We start from the raw sequence: 20,163 nt of genomic DNA on the forward strand, positions 1-20,163 counted from the left end.
TGTGGTAGGGATGAATTCCAGTACCTAGTCTATGCCTGCTTCTCAATATAAAGGCTGATTTATCATTCTAATCCCTGTCATTACTGCTTGCTACTGTTCACAATGCTCCTTTAATAGTCTTATTCATGTGCTCTCCTTGTCCCTGTGACTGGGGGAGATACAGACCCTGGATCTTTTGCTTAATCCCTGCTCCTCTAAGCACAGTTGTAATCACTTCCTCTATAAAATCCTGACCTTTATCTGGATCACCGAGACTTCAGGAACCCCACTGAGGCAAAAAGCTTCTTGAGACTGTAGGGTTTGTTTCCTCCCCCTGCTGCTGCATGTTGTTGTGTAGAAAATGCATAAAATCACCATGAAAAGGAATCACAATCTTCTAAGGAGTTTCATTCCCCCAGAGTGATTTAGGGGGGTTAATATTTATAATTTATATATAATCACACCCACAGTCAGACAATCAACTGTTGCAGAAAGGAGATATACCTGGGCTTGGTTCTCACCCTTCTTATTCACGTCTTGGACAATCTTTGATTCATTTCCTAATCTGTTTCTGTACCCTTCAATATTGCTGTTTCCTTATCCTTGAGAATATTTTTCCGATTTTCATGTGTTTAGCAATTCTTCTTTCTCCATCATTCGCTTGCTCTGCTGCAGCCAAAGTGCAATCAGTGCCACTGGTGTTGGCAGCTAATCAGACATGAGAAGGTTGTATGATTTTGGCATTTTTAGGGCTGAAGTGGGAAGACCCTGATGTACAAGTTCCCTTCCATGGTGTTCTCCAAAAACCTGTGTACCAAAGTTTGGCAACAATGTTTGCCAGAAATGCCTGCTGCGAGGATTTTTGGCAAGGAGAAGATTTGTGTGAGCTTGAGGCACTGCTCTAACACTGTTCTTAGCCAGGAGCAGGAGTTAAACAATGGAGAAGCTTGCTGAAAACAACCCTAATAGTGTAGAAGAATTTCATGGATTAATTTGATCCGTCTTTCATAATTATGTGTTTCATGAGCAGGGTGGTCTTTCAGCTATTTCTTAAATACAATTTGAATTTGCCTTCTTCCCAGTATAGTGCCCCTTCAGAACGAGGGAAATGGAAGAGTTGCCAAGAACAACTCTGTTATTGCTCCTCTATTTTCTTCATTTCCCTGCACTCCTGTCTTTCAGCACGGGCAGCCAGCATCTCCTGGCATTATGTGGCTGAATGCTCAGTAGGCTGTGCAGTCCCAGCTGTCAGAGAGAGCTCAGAACAGCCCAGGTAGAGCAGATTCAGTTGTTTCAGGTATTAATTCTTGACAGGTGAGATCCCAGCTGCCCTAAAGAACTGACAAGTCTCTTCTGATGGCTCCAGCTTCACTCAGCCTCGAGTACTGAAGACATTGCATCAAAAACTTCCTCAGGGAAATACATTCATAACAGTAAGGTCTCTTTTAAGAAGCAGTATTAAGCGTTTTAATATTAAATTATCTTTGTTTCAGTGGGTGTTAATTAGTTCCATTAATTGTGGTATTCACCTTCAGCTACCTGTCAATTCAAATGAAGTTAAGATTTTTTTTTTTTTCAGATTTGAAAACATCTAATACTTTATTCCAGTCTAGATTCCTGCTATTGACTATCCACTAATCAGTATTTGATGAATGGGCGGGCTTTGTTAGGATATTGCTTTGGACAAAAAAAAATTTTCTGTGCAAGCAAATAACTTACTAATGTAAACATAATTTCAATATATTATTAGTTGTCAACTTTTTAAAAAATAGTAGGAGAATGACAGCTCTGTTATTTTTTGTTTTATCTTCAAATTCTTTTACTTCATACTTTATAAATATTAAAAAGGTAGAATAATTTTTCTAAACCTTTGGGAATTTTTTCTACCTCATTAACTGGGCGCTTATGGTCATGTTTAAATTTTTATTCTTCTGGGGTTTTTTTTAGTATATAAAAACAGTGGTGGTTCTTTTTTTACTGCCCCAACCTGGAGTGAGAGAAGGTGATTCAAGTGAGGAGGAGAATATAAGTAGAATATAAAGATTAAAAGCAATGCTGTAAAAGGGAAAATATACTTTTGCTGTGTCTTAGCTGGCCACGTGGGCTTTGCAATAATGGCAAAATTATTATGATCAAAATGAGCAGTGACCTCAAGTCAGGTAGGGAACTTGGGGACAGATGAAGGAACATATTGTGAGGGTTTGAGATGTGGCTTTTGCCTGTGTGGTTTGTTTTCTTCCCCACCATGCCATATCAAGTAAAACAGGCTGGTAAAAGGGGCATGGTTTGAGCACCCCAAAAAATTTAAATATTTAAGTTCCTTGTGCAAGTGGGTGAGTGTTATACTGGTTGCAGAGACCTTAAGCAGAAATAAATTGCAGCTTGATAAGGGTTTTTTATTTTGCTTCATTTTTCCATTTTGATTTAAGATTTGTTAGTTAGCACACAGGTGCTTTGCATTGGTTCTTAGCACAGGTTAGCTGAGTTATTGGATAATAGGACCTTGGGCTCACTAGCTTGAAAAAACCCCACAGTCCCATCTTTGGTAGATTATTTCCATCTACTTTACAAAATTACTGCTTAGAATAACAAGTCCATCCTCCAAACACTCAGTCCTATCCAGTGTGTTCTGACTTCCTTTGCAGTATGATTTATAATGCTTAGCTCTGACATTCAAAGATTGCTGCAGAAAGTGAGGGCTATCAAAATCCCAGGTGAATATACAGCCCGTGAGCAGCAATGGGCTTTAAGTGATGTTGCTTTTTTGTTTTAGTTTCTTTTGGCTTTTTTTTTTTTTTTTGCAAGGTACAAGTGTAGCATTCTTGTCGGAAATTATCATGTCAGTATGACTTCTTATCCTGAAGATTTTAGTTTAATATTTATGTCCTGTGGCCATTCAAGCAAAGAACAGAGAGATTTTCTGAGGGAAAATATAAGACAGCAGCATGTACAGCTGTGGTTTCCCCTAGAGCTTTTTGTTGTATTATATTCACATATTGAATATGATTGCCAAATTAGTCCTGAAGTCAGCAAGCTCCTGTGTAGGTGTGTGGTGGCAGCCCTGAGTGTGACATGGAGACACCAAAAGGATTTGGGAGCAAGAGGAAATTTGTAAGAAAAGCCTTAGAGCACTCTGCTCGTGCTGTGACGCTTCTCTGAGTTGTAATTGCTGACAGTACATGTGAAAAAAATGAAACTAAAGAAAGATACTCCAGTGTGTCTTTATGTGCTGAAGTTCTTAGAAGTGAACATGTTTTATTGTTTTTCATGGGACTGGTGTATTGGAGAAAAGATCCTCATCCTGTGCAGGGATGTAAATGGGGAATTATGGTAACACTGGTAAACTTCATATTTATTTTACTGTGTTTTATCCAACATCAAATATTGAGTCTGGTTGGTTTGTTTAAATTGTGTTAACAGCACACTTAAAAGTGAACAAACTCCACAAAATGACAACTAAAAACACATCTTTTGTTTTAGCTTCTAAGTTGTGCATTAAATAAGAAATATTTTGCTGCAAATTTTTAGAATGTTGACCCAGTGATGGCAGCTGACCGCTTCTGGTGTAGATGGAGCCTGTCCTGGCTGAGCCAGCCCACTTTCCCTATTGGAAATTGTTTTGAAGAATGTGGTTGTTAAATATACTATCAGTGTAAAAATTGCTGGACGTTTATTGGCTAAAGGGTTGTATGGACTTTTTGGAGGAATTTTAATTTCTTTTTAATAAAAGTCTCCTAAATATTAGAAAAAGAAGTAAATATTGTTGGCAAACTTCTGTGAGTTTGTGCTTTCCCTTGTAAGTGCTTGTCAGAAACACGGGATTGGCTCCTTTTTTTTAAAGACATAGAAGGAACTATAATGAAGACATCCTAAATAATGCATTAGAATGACAAGACCCAATAGAATCAGTAAAATTACAGTAGATGTAAATTCATGGATTTCACATCACTTTCTCGTGTTAAAGTAAATGGTATATTTAGAAATTCTTTCTCTACAAAAATAACCAACAAATCCAAAAAGGAAAACAAACTTAACATCCTGTTAATTGTTCTCAGTCACTTTCTGAGTGGGGAAACAACTTATCATACTGTAATTAAATCAGTGAGGCATGGAATAATTATAGAAATAATTTTGATAGCTAGAAGGGTAGGACAATATTAACTCACAGGTAATATAGAGCAGGAAAAGTTTCTTATCTGCAACTCAGTAGATTATTATTATTTCTTAACATCCAAGTAAAATTTGGAGTATCCTCAGCAGCTCTGACAAAATCTTTTTATTCAAATGTAACTCTAATATTGTACTTAATGGTTTTGATGTAAGCTTAAAAAATGTCATAGGAACAATTCTTACAAATCCTCTTCCTTACTTCTTTTGTCACATCACCACACCCACAGAGGTAATTTAAGAGTATTTCTTTTCATGCTAGGATTTAAATAAAGGAGTAAGGAAAACAATCTAAAGCTGTTTCTATGGGAAAAAAAAAAAAAAAAAAAAAGAAAAAACCTCAAAGTGACTGCTCTGTTTCTGGTATGAGCTGGAGCATTCCCAAGGCTGGCCTGAATTTTTACAGTTTATGACATTTCCTGTTAAAATCCTAAATGCAATTTCTGTGTCTTTGGCAGAGCTTTTCACAGCAGGATGGTACAATTGTGGAGCTGGCTGCAGAGGGAATTTCTTATCCCATGGAAGTCTTTCTGGGCATTTTTTTCCCACTGCCCTCAGACGTGGTCTGACCAAACCAAGCCAGGACAGGGACATTCCAAAGTGGCATTGCCAAAGCAAACACTACAGAAGCAGCCAGATATTCTTTTTCATGTGAGAACTAAAAAACAGCAATAATGACACTTTTTGGACAATTAATTAGGTTGGTTTTCTTTAGTAAAGCAGGTGCTGGCAGGTGTAGCAATGCCTGTACCTTGCAGTTTTGCTCCTTAGTTTGGTGATGGAAAAGCTCTAGCACAAATCCAGAAGGCTTACCTTGAAGAAAATGGGAAAAAAACAGGTTTTTTTGAGTCAAATTTATTTCCTTTTTCCTTTATCCATCATTTTCTGATAGTCAGAGAGAAAAAATCAGCAAGAAAAACAAGAAATTGAAGATCCACTTATATATATTAATATGGGAGGGAAAGCAATTGGATTGCTCCTTTCCCATGAAGTTCAGACATCATTGGACGTTTGAAGTGGTGGGAAGGATTTATGTAAATTAAACAGATGTATACCTTGTGTAAAGCCTTAAAAGGTTTCTTGCCTCTCTCTAGAAGTTCACTATTCCATTTGTAGCTGTTTTTGTAAGCCTCAAAGCCAAAGGGAAAAATCCTTAGGCCAAAGATCAGAACTTTTTTAGAAGAATAAAAATTATGTAAAAAAAAAAAATAGGTGAATAAAAGTAGCTATAAAAGCTAGCAAATACACTGAGCAGCTGTTTTGGTCTGTGCTCAGTCTAGAAGCTGATTAGCTGATTATTAAAACAGTTAATATTTTAAAATTATTTATGATTGAATATTTGTAGAGTTCTATGCCTGCTTTTGATATTTATGCAGCTATGTAACGTGCCCCTCCTGGTGCATTTGGAATCAGTGCAAAACCTCCCATTTAAATTATTGGCTATATAGTTTCAAATACAGCTGAAGAGACAATGGTTTAGAAAGCTGTGAAGCTTTTGTTATTAGAAAAGGAACTGTTCCCTTGACATTTTACAGTGACAAGCTAACTGCAGCAAAAAGAATAATACAAGTACACTTCAGGCTTCAAACAATCTTGTTCTATTTTCTTTTTTTTCTAAAATAACTACTTCTCAAAAACCCATAATACCTTTGTTACCTGCAGAATTGAGATCTTCATCAAACAGCTGGTTCTGTGTTTGTGTGGATTAAGATAATAGAACAATTTAGATTGGAAGGGACGTCTGGAAGTCATTTAGTCCATTCTCCTGCTTGAAGTAGGTGTTGAACATCAGTTTGGTTGTTCCCTCAATGGGTTGCCAAGGCATGGATCTGATCAAGTTCCGAGTATTTCCAGAGATGGATGTTGCACAAACTGGCAGCCCATTCCTGGGTTAAATATCTTTGATTAGCCTCATGGTGAGAGAGGTTTTCTTGTATCTGCATGGTATTTCTTGTGCCCCCACTTTGTCTCCTTGCAGTGTAGCATCCACCAAGTCTTAAAATTTGGCTTTGGCTTTCAGTTTGAAGACTGGAAACATGAAGGAGCATGCCACAGACACAGGGTGGCCATTGGGCTCTTATTCTTCCTAGCTCTGGTAATTGAGTTTGTTTCATTTTTTTTCCCATTTATTTCTTCTTAGAAACCCTGAAAAAAGGTTTCTCAGGAAGGATTAAGAGTTTTTTTGCACCCTTTTCAGGCTGATGTAGCTTTAAGAGGTTTGCAAAACCCAGTTGTTCTCCTGGGTACTTTGTAAGGGAAAAAGAAGGGTTCCTTCTCTCCTACGCTGGCCTTGCATCTTGGCAAAGAAAGCACAGCAAAATTGCATCTTATTTTTGATAATTTTATGGGTGGGACATTGCCAAAGGAGGGTTACATGACTGCAGCAACACATCTAAGCATATACAGTCTTACTTTTCTTCTCACTTTTTCCTTCCTTGCCTGTCATGAGGGACGAATAGTTCTAGAAAGATTAAGATGATTATTTGACCAATACTGAAGGAAGACAAGAAATTGGCCCTTGCTGTTTAGAGTGTTAAATACAAGTGATGGTACAAAATGTTGCTGGAAGAATGTGTACTTGTGCTGGTAAACAAGGAAGAGTGCCAGCTCCCACAGCGTGCTGTCCTCAGGAGGCTCTCTGTCCATAGATTGGCTTTGAATTTAACCAAAATCTGGTTTTCTCATGGGAAGAAGATAAAGCTTACATGGGAATTAAATTGATATACTTTAAAATGGTCAAAGAAGGTAGTTAAAGCTTATTTGGCACTAAATATATCCAGCCCCCTCAGCTGAGGAACTGAGGCTTAGTAATTTACATTTTCTTTGAACTATAGGCCTCAATAAAATATTCCAGATTTAATTAATTTTAAAGCAGCTTGTCTTTTGGAACCTGTGAATTACTTTCAAAGACTACACCTTATGCCAGCTTTTTCCTAACTTCTGTTTTTCGTGATATTTGCACTGAAGTTGCTGTCGTATATCAGAAGTACTTATCTCTTCAGAATGCCATGTAATTTCCTATGAACAGCTGCTCACTATAGCTGTGCTGCTTTTTGACTGAAATTGAATACAACTTCAGTATTTTAATATAAGATTTGATTGAATTATTGAATGCTCAGTTGTATGTCATGCATTTCAAGAGCACAGGTCCTCACCATATACCTATGGCCACTTCTTTAAAGGTAAATATATTTCAGGTTTCTGTAAAATGTGATGAAATTAAAATGCAAGCTGAAATAAAAATATCTGTAATCCCATGTTGTATTGTCAGTACAGGGACGTATAACTATGTCTTCGCAGTCATTTATGACTAATTTTCTTTTTTCTTTGGGAAATAAACTAATTTCAAACTTTTTTTCTCCCCTTTATAGAGCCAGTATTGTGCAGAAGCGCATAATTTATTTTCAAGATGAGGGCTCTCTCACCAAAAAAATTTGTGAACAAGGTAAGGTAAAGTAAAATATCTTTCTGATCTCCTCATTGCATTTTTCATTTTTCTCTTAACACATTGTCTCAAACTAAAATTTGGAGGTCTTGGACAGTTTCATCCAGGTTCAGATTTGGCATCTTCCATTTAGTTACATGCTACTTGCAATTTTTTCCCTGCTCTTTGTGTGATACCCATTGATTTCCAGGGCACTCTGTTATTGAACCCTGAGCTATTTCATCCTTTCTTAAACCTAAATGTTGCACTTGGTTATTGCATCTCACTGGAGAATTCATCTACTTTGTCTGTTCAGAAATTTCAAGCCTATTGCATTTTGAGATCATCTGAGGTTTGCCCTTCTCAGATAATAACTATAAACAAACCCCTTCTGAATCTGCAGTTAACTGAAATATTAATGCCTTCTAATTGAAGATTGTGGATTTAAACCATTCCATCCACTTATAAATACCGTACAGATATTTCAGGCTTGTTGTTTAGTCTAACAGCAAATTTAAAACTAAATCTAAATAAAAACCCAAACCCATGTTTAACTCAGATTTATTTCCTGGAGTGTTTATTATGGCAGCTTCACTGTTCTCACTGGTTTGGAGTTGTAGCCATTTTCAACGGGTGTTTTGATGCTTTTTCAGACTCAGCCTCGGAAGGTGTGACTGAGAAACCAATTTTAGACTGTTGTGCCTGTGGTACTGCCAAATACAGGCTGACTTTTTATGGAAACTGGTCAGAAAAAACACATCCCAAAGATTTTCCACGTGAGTATCACTCTTTTTGCTTGTACCACAGTGGGGCCCTGAGGAGGGCTGGAGCTGTTTGTGTGACACAGCATCACTTATTTACAGCTCAGCAGTGTAAATTATGATATATAGGGAATCCTGCTGGCACACAGCATTGAAAATCAATAGATCTTTCTGCACTATACATTAACAGTACATTCTATTGATTTGCCTGACATTTGGAGCTAAGACTTGTGTGTGGTTATATTTGCAAGATGTCTTTGTGGGGAGAAAGGTTCCTTTCTTTTTTTTCCATTTGAAAGCTTAGAATGGTTATAATGTAGAGGTAAGAAATGAGATTTTAAGAAAAAGACCACAAAGGACAGGCAACACACTAATATTTTGATTTTTCAGCCATGCCAATCTACCTAGTTTGTTTTACTGCAAAGCATTTTTAATTATTTCAGTCAAATTTGGTGAGTTTTGAATCTTGCTGTTCAAGGATATTAATTATATATATATATATATAAAAATTTATATATATATATATAATTATAATATATTCTATTATATTATTATGTAAGGATATTAATTCTATCTATCTATCTATCTATCTATCTATCTATCTATCTATCTATCTATCTATACTCTGTCTTCTTTGTCTTTGTTGGTTGAAAACCCAGATAAAAATCACCTCCTGAACTTGGCCTGTCTGGGTTTTTAAGTGTCTGAACTATAGAATCAGTATTTTTGTTGCAAGTTTGCTTTCTGCAGTTACCCAAGTATTTGTAAAAAAGCTGAAGTTACAAAATTACATATTACCTATTTGGTCTTTCATTACCAACTCCACACTCTGTGGGGAAAAAAAAGACCAGGAAAGTATTTAAGAATATGAGTTATATTTACAGGTCTTTAAACTCTGTTATGTTTTCTGTGGCTGCTGTTTATTATAGAGGCTTTTTTATGTTGATTGAAAAAAATATTATTGTCACAGCGTCAGAATATCCTCATATAACTCAAATATAGTTTACATCAGCTCAAATTTTAACAGCCTAAGCAACGTTGCTTTGTGTTGAGTTTGAAGCACAGCATTGTTCAAATATTATTGGTCAGCATAATTCGGGGGAGATAAAATAAGCAAAGCCAATAATTGCAGGAATGCTCTTTTAGGCTATTGGATGACTTAAATATGTGCTGAGTGTGAACTTTGTGTGCACTGTTTGGATTCAGCTGGTGGTTAGAAACAGGCCATGAGAGAAGGACTGAACGCTATGAAAATACTGTGGCTTGGTGATGTAATACTGGGGATAAATGGTCTTTTCTTTTACATCCAAGTTGGTGAACTCATGAAAAGTACAGATGCATGACGGAAAATAAGTGAGTTGCAACAGTTTGCCTGCTATCTCTCTCCAGTTACAAAATGGTGAATTAAATCTATATTTTACTTAAACTGGAAAAGTAAAAAAATAACCATTTGGTACTTACAAGATTAATCGCAGCAATAACAGCCGATAAGATTTTGCATTAAAATTTCTGAAAGTTGAGGGAAAGATCTCATCCAAATAAAGTGCTGTTAAAAACAAAACATAGTCATTGGCATTATTTTTAAAAATGTTGAGCTTGTGCAGTAATTACATTAAAATAAAATGGTATTCATTGTGGAATGTGGTAAATCACTAATTATTTGCCAAGCCACCACATAAAAAAATTTGCTGTATTCTTGTGCCACCAGTAAGGTAGGAATAAAAAGCAGATAGTAAACTTTGTATTTCAAATATTTTCTTTATCTTTTAAATTGCTTAAAAAAACCCTATAGAGCATGCACTTTGTGCAAAGCATTTCTTTTCTCTGGGTATCACCCATTTTTGCCAACAGAAATCCATGTGCTTGTCGTCATGATACGATATGAGCACATCTTTGAAATGTGTCAGAGGGTAAATTCTCAGGTTGTGATGGCACCTTGATTTTCCTGCAAAAATACACATATAAGTGTCTTGAGAAACTGCTCAAAACTACAAGAATGAAGTGAAATAACAGCACTGGAAAGCTGTCAGTGTTCTGCTTGCTGTCTTAAGACCTGGAGAGCGACACTGGATGCAAACCAGCTCTGGCCTGGAGCTGCTCAGATTGTGTCATGCAGAGGAGTTTTTTGATGCTTAGAGATAAAAGCTTAGGAAATATCAAGCTATCTCTTTGTTCTCACAAGAAAGGGATGGTTTGAGGTGAGGAGTGAAACATTTGCAAATGAAGCAGAATTTGGTGAAAAGTTTAGGGTGGACTTGGCAGAACTTTGAGCTGCTCATTGGGCAGGGGAGTGGCCAGGAGCTTTCTCTGCAGAGTCAGTATCTCAGGAAGGGCTGTTTGGTGGAACAAAGGCATCAGATGTTCCTGTCCTGGTGAGGACAAGGAGGGACAGAGGCTTTGGAGCACAGGGAACAATCCCTTATCCTTTTGACTGAAGACTTACATGTGCTCAGATTCCTCTCTGTGGTGACACATTTTTGTTCTGTAGGGACTATTTTCCCTCAAAATATGTTGATGCTGTGATCCTTAAGGAGCTGGAACAGAGGCTAGATGGATTTAAGAGGAATAAAGTGGAGATTTATTGAAGAGCCTTCAAAGGCCACGCCCTGGCAGTACCCAGATGGCTCCAAGATGGAAGCAAAAGAGGGCTTGGTCAGGAGACCTCACATTATTATAAGTTTTAGTTAATTTGCATAGTGGAGCTAATTGTCCAACCATAGCTCCAGCCCAGGCAGTCCCATCCTGCTTGTTTTTCTCTCTCCAGCCCACGTTGTTTGTGCTCTTGGGGCTGAGATTTGGATCATTTGTCCTTGGTGCCCAGCTGGAGAAGGAATTGTTTTGTGTCCCTGCTCTGTGCAGAGAGCTCAGCGTCCCCTCATGTGAAGTCCAGACCCACCCACTAAAGCAGCACAGAATCTGAGAAATAGAAAAAGCTAAAACCTGAGGCATCAGCTGTGTTTCAGGGCGAGCTGCTGTCCATGGGACAGCCAGACTCCTGTGCCAAAAGGAAAGGATGGAGTTCCTACCACCGGGGCTGAGGGACAGCATCTCCCTGGGCTTGGGCAGGTGCCACTGTAGATTTCAGGAATAATTGCTAGATCTTAGACCAAGAAACCAGCTCCTGACATTGCAGTCACTTCAGCTGTGGAGGAGGGAAGGTTTAGTTTTGTTTTTTTCCACACATAGGTCTCAATTACTGAGTCACTTTAGTTGACTCTGAAAACACCAGGACTGCTACATTCAGAGTTCTGTAAGTGTATTTCGGTCCAAGTTTAGGACTAGGGAAGCCATGAAGGCTGTGTTTGCTGCTCTGCTAGGCCATCTCCCTCATCTATCTATTCTGCTTCCTACATTTTTCTATCTTTTTTCCCCTGCTGTTGGTGTTCATTTTTTATTTCTAATCTATTTTCTACTCTCCATGATTAGGTTCCTGCATCTGACTTTATACAATTCTCTGCACTGTCCTTTTCAATTTCATTGTTCCACCTCTCACATCTTAAATTTGCATTCCTTTTATTTACTTCATTATTCATTTTTCATTCATTTATTCAGTTTGCAGCTGTTTTTACTGCTGCTCTCTACCTTTTGCATTGTGAAGAAAAACGTTAAATATTGTCTCACTCCATCATTCTGACTCCCTCATCTCCTGCAGTCTTTGCCTTGTTACCAGACTGTCTGCTTATGTTAGCAGTTCATTTTCTCACCCTTTTCCTTTAAGCCCATATATCTACAGAAGGTTACTTGACACTTAAGTGAATTCATTTTTATTTCCAGGACTGTGGGACTTCTGTGACTCCTTATTTCTGTGCAATTCTCTTTTCAGTTCCATCATACTTCCCTAACATCTTTTTCTTTATACTTTTTTTCTTTCTTTCTTTCTTTTTTTTTTTTTTTTTTTTTAATTCAACAAGATAAGAAACAAGAATGGGAATCCTTTTGCTTAGCTCTACAGCTCTTACATTTTGAGAAATCTGAGCAAGAAAACTCAGTGGATATAGAAGTGAATACAGAAAAATTTACTTCTTCACTGCCTTCAGTAAGGAAAAAACTTCCTTTTAAAACAGAGGGTGACCACTGAAGTCTTCCCTTGCAGGTTTCCTTCTCAAAAATATTTGACATAGAAAGTTTTAATTGAAAGTTGCTTGAACTTCCTGATGTGAGATCTTTGATGAGGAAAAACTATTTAATAAGCCTATTTGTTAATAAGCCTATTAATAACTATTAATAAGCCTATTTGTTTTGAGTGGCTCGATTCCTGTCAGTCACTGCCTTTTTCTCACAACTCTGAAGATGTGTATGGGTGTAGTGAGAAGTGGCAGCATGCAAAAACCTCAGGAGTGGGGACTTTAAAACTTTATTAAAGTCAGAAATTAGGATTTCAGGCTGTCTCGATGGTTGATTTATTTTATTTTGGTTTTTCCCCCGGCAAGGACGCACCAACCACTGGTCTGCCATCATTGGTAGCTCTCACTCCAAGAACTACATCCTGTGGGAGTACGGAGGATATGCCAGCGAAGGGGTCAAGCAAGTTGCAGAGCTGGGGTCCCCAGTGAAGATGGAAGAAGAAATTCGACAGCAGGTAGGTGCATTTTGGTGCTTACCTTAAAAAACAGGATCCTCACCTGGCCTGTAAACAATTTGTCATTGGCAATGCCTGGGAATGTAATTTTGCTGGATAATTCTCAGTTCAGTGGAGAAGGAGTTCTGTGTGTCTTTCTTGATTCATTCTTACCCTGGTAAGAGTTTTTGTCTAGGAAAGGACAAATAAGCTGCATTGTTCTGGACTTAGAAAAATCTCTGTGCCATGTAAAGCAGAAATCAGAGGCAGCAAAGTGAAAATCACCTTTTTAGGCTTAATTATGAAGAGGCTTTTTTAAAAGAAAACTTTGAAGACAGCAAGCAATACCCCTGCCTTAAAATAGTGAATGATTCTTTATCATTTAGATTCACTTTGCAGAGTGCTACATTTTGCTTCTTGATGAATTGTCTCATTTTGTGTTACACAAATATCTAAAATGCTGTGTTTCCCTGTTCATCATTATTTATGTGGCACAAGCATTCTTTCCTTAATGATCCCTTTTACAAAGAAAAGAATCTATTCCTTAGTGCTGAGCACAGGTATGAACCCCTCTGTACCTTTCTTTGCTTTTTCTGCATTTGTGTGGAACTTTCCTGTATTTGACACTTCTGAAAATGAAGCCAGCAAAAATAAAAGCAGAGTTCAGGATGATATTGTGGATTAATCATTCTCCCTTTTGGTAACTGCTGCATGTTAAAAACAGTATTTCGAGACCTCCAGGGTAGGTTGTATACAGGGTTATACTGAGAGATATAAAAAAAAAATCCAATTATATTTATATAAACAGCATAAAACAACCTCAAAGATTGTTTTGAAAAAAGCTGTATAGCAAAAGGCTTTGTGTGCTAAATTTAATTTGCTTTCTTATGATGCTTAAGTGTATATAATCATGGTACAAGAACATCTGGTGTATTTGACAAGAAACTCCCAAAGCCAAGAAAAAGAAAATAAAGCCAGCTTATAACTTAATATACAAAAGGGATAGAAAAGGAATATGAAGGGGAAAAAACAATATCAATGTGGCATGAAATGTGGTCATGGATACATTGCCTCTTTAAACCATAATAAACCTTGGTACACCTGGAAATAGAAAGTAGGCCTTGATCCTATGCAGAAAAGTGGCTGGATTTTATCCCTCCAATATAATATAAATCCAGATGGATTAAAATTGTAGCAGAGTATTATATATACCTCATGGAGCTTATAATTTTTGCTGCTTGCTTGGGAAATCAATATTTTCTGGTAGTAGGCCCACATGGAATGAAGAAAATCAACAATTTTGTATTGAAGAAGATAATTTCTGTTTCAGTCTTGGTGAATACTTTATAAATAGGGGTTTGGCACATCTGAATTGGGACTGTACAAAGATTGGGCCTTGTCCTGAAGCAGCAGGAGCAAGAGGAAGGTGTTGGGTGAGGAGCAAGCAGAAGTGCACTTGGAAAAGGTCACACTGGGGACTGGGAGAAGGGCAGAGAATTTGAAGGGAATATGGAAAAGAAAATGAAAATCATGCCTCTGCTTTCCGAATCTGGCTTCTTTGTCATTATGTCCCATATGTTTGCAAAGGGGGGGATGTATTTATACACTGGATTCAAATCGGAGGAGATTGTGATTTTTAGAGTACATCAAATAGATAAATGGCTACAATTTCTGGGGCTGCTGACACTGAACGTGAAATTAGTGAACGTCACAGTTAATTCCAACATTGGGATGTCTGATTAGGCCAGCCCTGCAGAAATTATCCTGGTTCTCCTGGGTCAGTTTATCCAAGTAATCAGCTGTATTCCTGTATTCTACCTGGATCTTACCTAGAGCAGTGCAGCTTGTCATCAAGTGCCATAATATTTTTGTTGAGTTTATTTGACTTTTTTTCTTTTTAAAATGTGCTTAAGCCACACTAAAATTTTTGAGAGCTTTTGAGGTAAAATTCTGCAACCAAAACAGCAGAGCAATGCCAGGAGCTAATTTTCTGAAATTTAAGTCAGGCTGGTATTTTTCTATTTTTTTTTTTAATTGCACTTTGTCCCTTGCAATATTCCTCACCTACCTTGAAATTTGATAATATTGTTTCCTTCCCCAGATGTTGCAATCTACCTCAGGATCTATTTGCTCTTTTTCCATTTCTTATTTTACCTTTCTTTTCACTTTCTGCTGTCCTACCAGCCTTGTGTTGATGGGAGGATGCAATTCATTAAAATCATTCTCCAAGCAGCCTCGATGTTTTTGAAAACACAGGAAAGGCAATTTTTGTTAATTTTTGTTTAATTCTGGTGCCTGAACTCAGAGCTCACTCACTGCAGTTGATGCACTCCTTCCAGGGCCACACTTGGATTTGGGAATCTGCTGAGCAGTTTCTTAGGTGAGCACATAGACACAATATTTTGTGGGAATCAGAAAAACAGAAACTTCCACAAACACAAAAATATCTGATCTTCAGCCTTAGAAGATGCTTCAATTGATGTAAAAACACAATACGCTGCCATTAAGCAGAAAAATCATAAATGTTTCTATAGTTGTAAGTAAGAATGTGCCTTAAGTAAGTAAGAAAGTGTATTAGGTAAGACAGTAAAGAGTTTATAATGTTGGGGTGTGGTTGTATAGAATAAGCTGAGTTTAGAAATTATAATAAAAACATATATATAGATGTGAGACAGAAACCCATTAGATTAAATTAGCCACAGTACAGCAAAAGTAAGTAAAGGTGGTAAGTTAGAAAAGCAAAATAAACCCTGTGGCAACTGTCTGTTAGATTAAAAAATTATCTATTGTCTTGTAACAAAGAAACTTGTAGCTACTCAAGCTATGACCAATAGCTTACTCTAAAATCTCGCAACCTCTAAAATTAATGTTCTCTAAACAAGAAATCATTCTTAACCCAAAAATAGTCCCATCCCTTCTTCTCTAACAAAAACAGCGATAATATTTACGTAACCAACATCTGTCACTGACATTACCCAAGATTTTATTAAAGAAAAAAAAAATCTAATTATTTTTGAGTTTTATTGCCAAAAGATTACAGTGTATCAAACAAACAAGCAAACAAACAAAAGGTCATTCTTTCAAGGAGCTTTGTTAAGAAGTGTCTTAATAATTATGTGTCATTAAATAAGAGATCCTCATTTTGCTCTCCGAATGACAGAATGCTGCAGCTTTTCCTGCTGCCTGCCACCTTGGGCTGCTCTGGTTTGCAAAGAGCCAGTGGGTTTTTTTCCATGGATGGTCCTGGGCACTGTGAATTTGCTCTGCAGTTTGTTTATCTGGGAAAACTTCAAGGAACTCGTCAGCCTTTTTGCTTAAACTGTTGCTGGCAGCCTGGAAGGAAAGGAAGGGCACACAAGAGTTTTACTAAAACAATCTGTCAAGTGGTTGATGTGTACAATGGGATAATTCAAGCGTTAGGCTTCAGGGGTTATAAATGAACAAACAAAGGCTGGAAGAGGAATTATGTGAGGGGGAGAATGTGCACTGACCTCACATACCTCTGAGATATATTCACACTTCCACTTTGATTTGAGAAATTCTGGTTTCTCCTGAACCCTTGATTTGATAAACTGGCTTGTAGGAAATGAATGCAGAATTTGAAAGGGAAATTCTGCATTTAAATTGGGAATGCTCTGTTCAAACAAATGAACAAACGAACAAGATGGTTAACGCATGAATCAGAAGGAGTAAAGTGTAATTCTAAATCTCATATCCTAGGCTGCTGAAAAAAAGAGTAAGATAGAAACATTGTTTTAAATATCTCACCTTAAGAGAAATAATTTAATTTTGCCTGATTATTTCTGAATAAATATTCAGTCATTTTGCCACCAATTCTTTTTTTAACCAAGATAAGTAATACTCTGCAGCTTGCATCTTTCTCCAGAAAATGCAATGTGCACTCTTTGTTCCTTGTGGACCTACATGTGACATTCTTGCAGGTTTGGTTTAATGCCCTCTGAAATGTCAGTCAGTGGGATGACTTTTTAGATTGTCTTCAGCATCCTCAGATGAAAGCTGAGTGTGCCTCCAGATCTTTCAAAACAGCAAGTTCTGTTTTCCAGGAAGATGCTTGTAAAGTTTTAGACACAGGATAATTTGAATTGTCTATGTGAATTGGAGGTGAAACCTGAAACAGCAAAAAAAATTCCATAGAAAAAAAATGCAATTGTTATGACTCCATGCAAAGAGTTATCTTTACAAAATACTCCTGATTTGGTTTTTTTAATTAAAAAAGAAAGAAGAGTAAAAATTAAAGTAAATTTGTCATTGGGTTCATCTTGATTGACTGACTGATTGATTTTTCTCAAAGTAATTTCAGAATTTCAGTTGAATAGTTATCATTTTATGACCTGTTTGTAAAGCAGTGCTGTATTCTTTCACAGAAGAATGGGATCATTAGATTTTCCTGGCTGAAGCTGGTAAATCACCTGAATTACAAAGAGGAACTTGCAGGATATTGATCACTTTTTTATTATAGCACTGGGCAAATTATTGTGTTTACTGAAACAAGCTCAAAAGTTTGCTTTTTGAATCAGCTGTTATTGTGTGCTTAGGGAGGTTAAAATCAGCCAGCCTGGGAGGTTCAACTCTGGTGACTTGTGCTTGACAGAAGAGCTGAAAATTCTCCCTCAGAGGCCAGGAAACCCCTGACAATTCCTGGGAATTAGGCTGGGAATTACACTGGGAAAACTGATTTTTGTTGAAATAGTTCAGTCAAAAAATCAGCGAGAACATGGTGGCTTGGAGGAGAACACTGAAACGTGTGAAGGGAACATGTCCTTCTCCTTGAAGAGAACAGTGAAACATGTGAGGGAACATGTCCTTCTCCTTGAGGAGGACACTGAAAAATGTGAAGGGAACATGTCCTTCTCCTTGAGGAGGACAGTGAAACATGTGAAGAGAACATGTCCTTCTCCTTGAGGAGAACAGTGAAACATGTGAAGAGAACATGTCCTTCTCCTTGAGGAGAACAGTGAAACATGTGATGAGAACATGTCCTCATTGAGGAGGACACTGAAACGTGAAGGGAACATGTCCTCCTTGAGGAGGACACTGCAAAATGTGAAGGGAACATGTCCTTCTCCTTTTGGAGGACACTGAAACATGTGAAGGGAAAATGTCCTTCTCCTTGAGAAGGACAGTGAAACGTGAAGAGAACATGTCCTTCTCCTTGAGGAGAACAGTGAAACGTGAAGGGAGCATGTCCTTCTCCTTGAGGAGGACACTGAAACATGTGATGAGAACATGTCCTTCTCCTTGAGGAGGACACTGAAACATGTGAAGGGACAGATTATTTTGCCATGAACTAAAGTTGATAGTCCTGCTGCTGTTGTCACTCACAGGAGCCAGAAGGAATTGGCCACCTGGGGTGTTTCACCTTTGCCTGCCCAAGCCTTTATCCCCACAGTGCCCCTTTTCCCCTCAGTCCTCAGGGAGGGTGTGTTTGTTCCCATCCAGATTTCAGAGGCACCACCCTGTTGAAAAGAGAGGAAAATTATTGTGCCCATAAAGCCTGCTGTGAAAAGCATGGCTGCTGCTCTTCCCAAAGCCCTTCAGGTCTCTGTGTAAAGCCCACAGAAGCTGTCAGTGCTTTTGGATGTGGTGTAGCAGTGAAGTAGCAGAACTCTGTCCCAGCATGCTTCCCACTTTAGTTACAGCCTGACAGCATGGTTTTAATGGGGTATTTATTCTAATTCCGGACAGATCAAGCTGCTCAGTCGTAAATTGGCTTCTAGGCTTCTGTTTGCTCAGTCAGACTCCTCTGCACTCTGTGCATACACCTCTGCTGTGAATTATGGCCCTTTTTAATGCCTTTTGAAAAGGCTAGGTGGTAGATTTATCATGCTTTCCTTTTGGAATATGGACCTTATATAATGATTCAAAATCTCTGGCATTTTGGTAATTAGAAATTTTGAAACCCGTGTATACTGTGCTAAATTTCATAAAGTATTTCTGCCAGAAAGAAATAGTTGCCTACTTATGTCATAAAGAGAAGCTTTATGTGCCAATAAATAACTCATACAACAGGGCTCAGAACACCTCTTCCAGGGGGGCTTCAATCTTTTAATAAACTTCTGTTGGAAACTGTAATTAGAATGATTCAGTTGGTGTTGTTTTCTTTAAAACAACAACAACAACAACAGAATGTTCATCCCAACTCCATTCTTTTTTAGTATCTCATGATAATAAACATGTACTTCCCTAATAAGAAATGAACTGATGCTGCATTTTGTGCCACAAAACACCTTTTGCTAGTCTAAAAACCATTGAAGATAGAGTCTCTTTCACAAAATTAGGTTCTGAAAAACCATTTTTAGGTGATGTACTATTTTCTGGGCTAAAACATGAAAGATTCAACACACTTTTACTAGTCCAGCCAATAAAAACTGAATAAAAAAATTGTGTTTGAGTCTTCTTAGTATATCATTGTGCTATGGATGAACTCTCAGTGATTAGGGCACAGTCCTTGTGCCTCAGTTGCTCCTTGTGTGGTTCTCCTGTCTGTAGGGTTGTGAGAGCTGGCAGATGTTGAACACACTATGTATAAAATGTCTTTTTTATTCTTGTTGTCCTCTCCCTGGTTTGGAACACCAGGCAAAATATAATTTTGAACTTTTATTTAGCCTTTGGTCAAAATTTTAGCAAAATAGTGGCTTAGTTAATAATGCCTTTTTTTTTTCATTTCTTCCTGCCTTCCCTCACCCCTTACCAGCTGAAGGCTTTCTTTCTGATAATAAACAGGGAGAGATAATATTTGGAAAACTAATTTTTTTTTTTTTTTTGCTTTAATTTTCTGTGCCTTTAACAGCCATTGCTATTTGATTAATCAATAAGGCACCTTGATTTTTAAAACTCCACCTTGTGAGCTCTCATCTTGCTTAACGAATTCCAGAGGTTTCACACCTCTAACTTTTATGGGTGTCTTTGAGTTTTTGCCCTCTGAATAATTACCCAGTAATTGATATTGAATGATTTGCATAACCAAACAATGAGTTACGGTGTTAAGTTAGCTCAGCATTTAATTTCTCCTTCATTTTTACCTCAATTTGCCTTGCTGCTTACTTTCTTCTAATCATCACAGACCCTCCATTTCTGATAAAACAGGGAGAAACACACCTTTTCAGTAAAATCGAGTAATCAGGTTCTCTTTGAATTAAAGATCTTTAATTTTTTTTTTTTTTTTTGCAACAATCAGACCCTTCAAGAATAAAAAAATAGGCTTTACTCAAAGACCCATCTTCTCAGTGAATTCTGATACTAAGTTGTGTGGA

The 20,163-nt window shown here is 37.5% G+C and overlaps 1 protein-coding gene across 1 annotated transcript in view; it reads left to right on the forward strand.

The window, feature by feature from the left end:
* The window catches only part of SPON1 (spondin 1), a 187,873-nt gene that overhangs the window by 47,915 nt on the left and 119,795 nt on the right, over window positions 1-20,163 (forward strand). The window contains exons 4-6 of the mRNA XM_002196305.7: window positions 7,518-7,591; window positions 8,224-8,346; window positions 12,762-12,910. Coding sequence (XP_002196341.1) covers window positions 7,518-7,591; window positions 8,224-8,346; window positions 12,762-12,910 — 346 coding nt within the window. The remainder of the gene's footprint in view (window positions 1-7,517; window positions 7,592-8,223; window positions 8,347-12,761; window positions 12,911-20,163) is intronic.

Source organism: Taeniopygia guttata, chromosome 5, assembly GCF_048771995.1.
Source record: "Taeniopygia guttata chromosome 5, bTaeGut7.mat, whole genome shotgun sequence".
NCBI lineage: Eukaryota > Metazoa > Chordata > Aves > Passeriformes > Estrildidae > Taeniopygia > Taeniopygia guttata.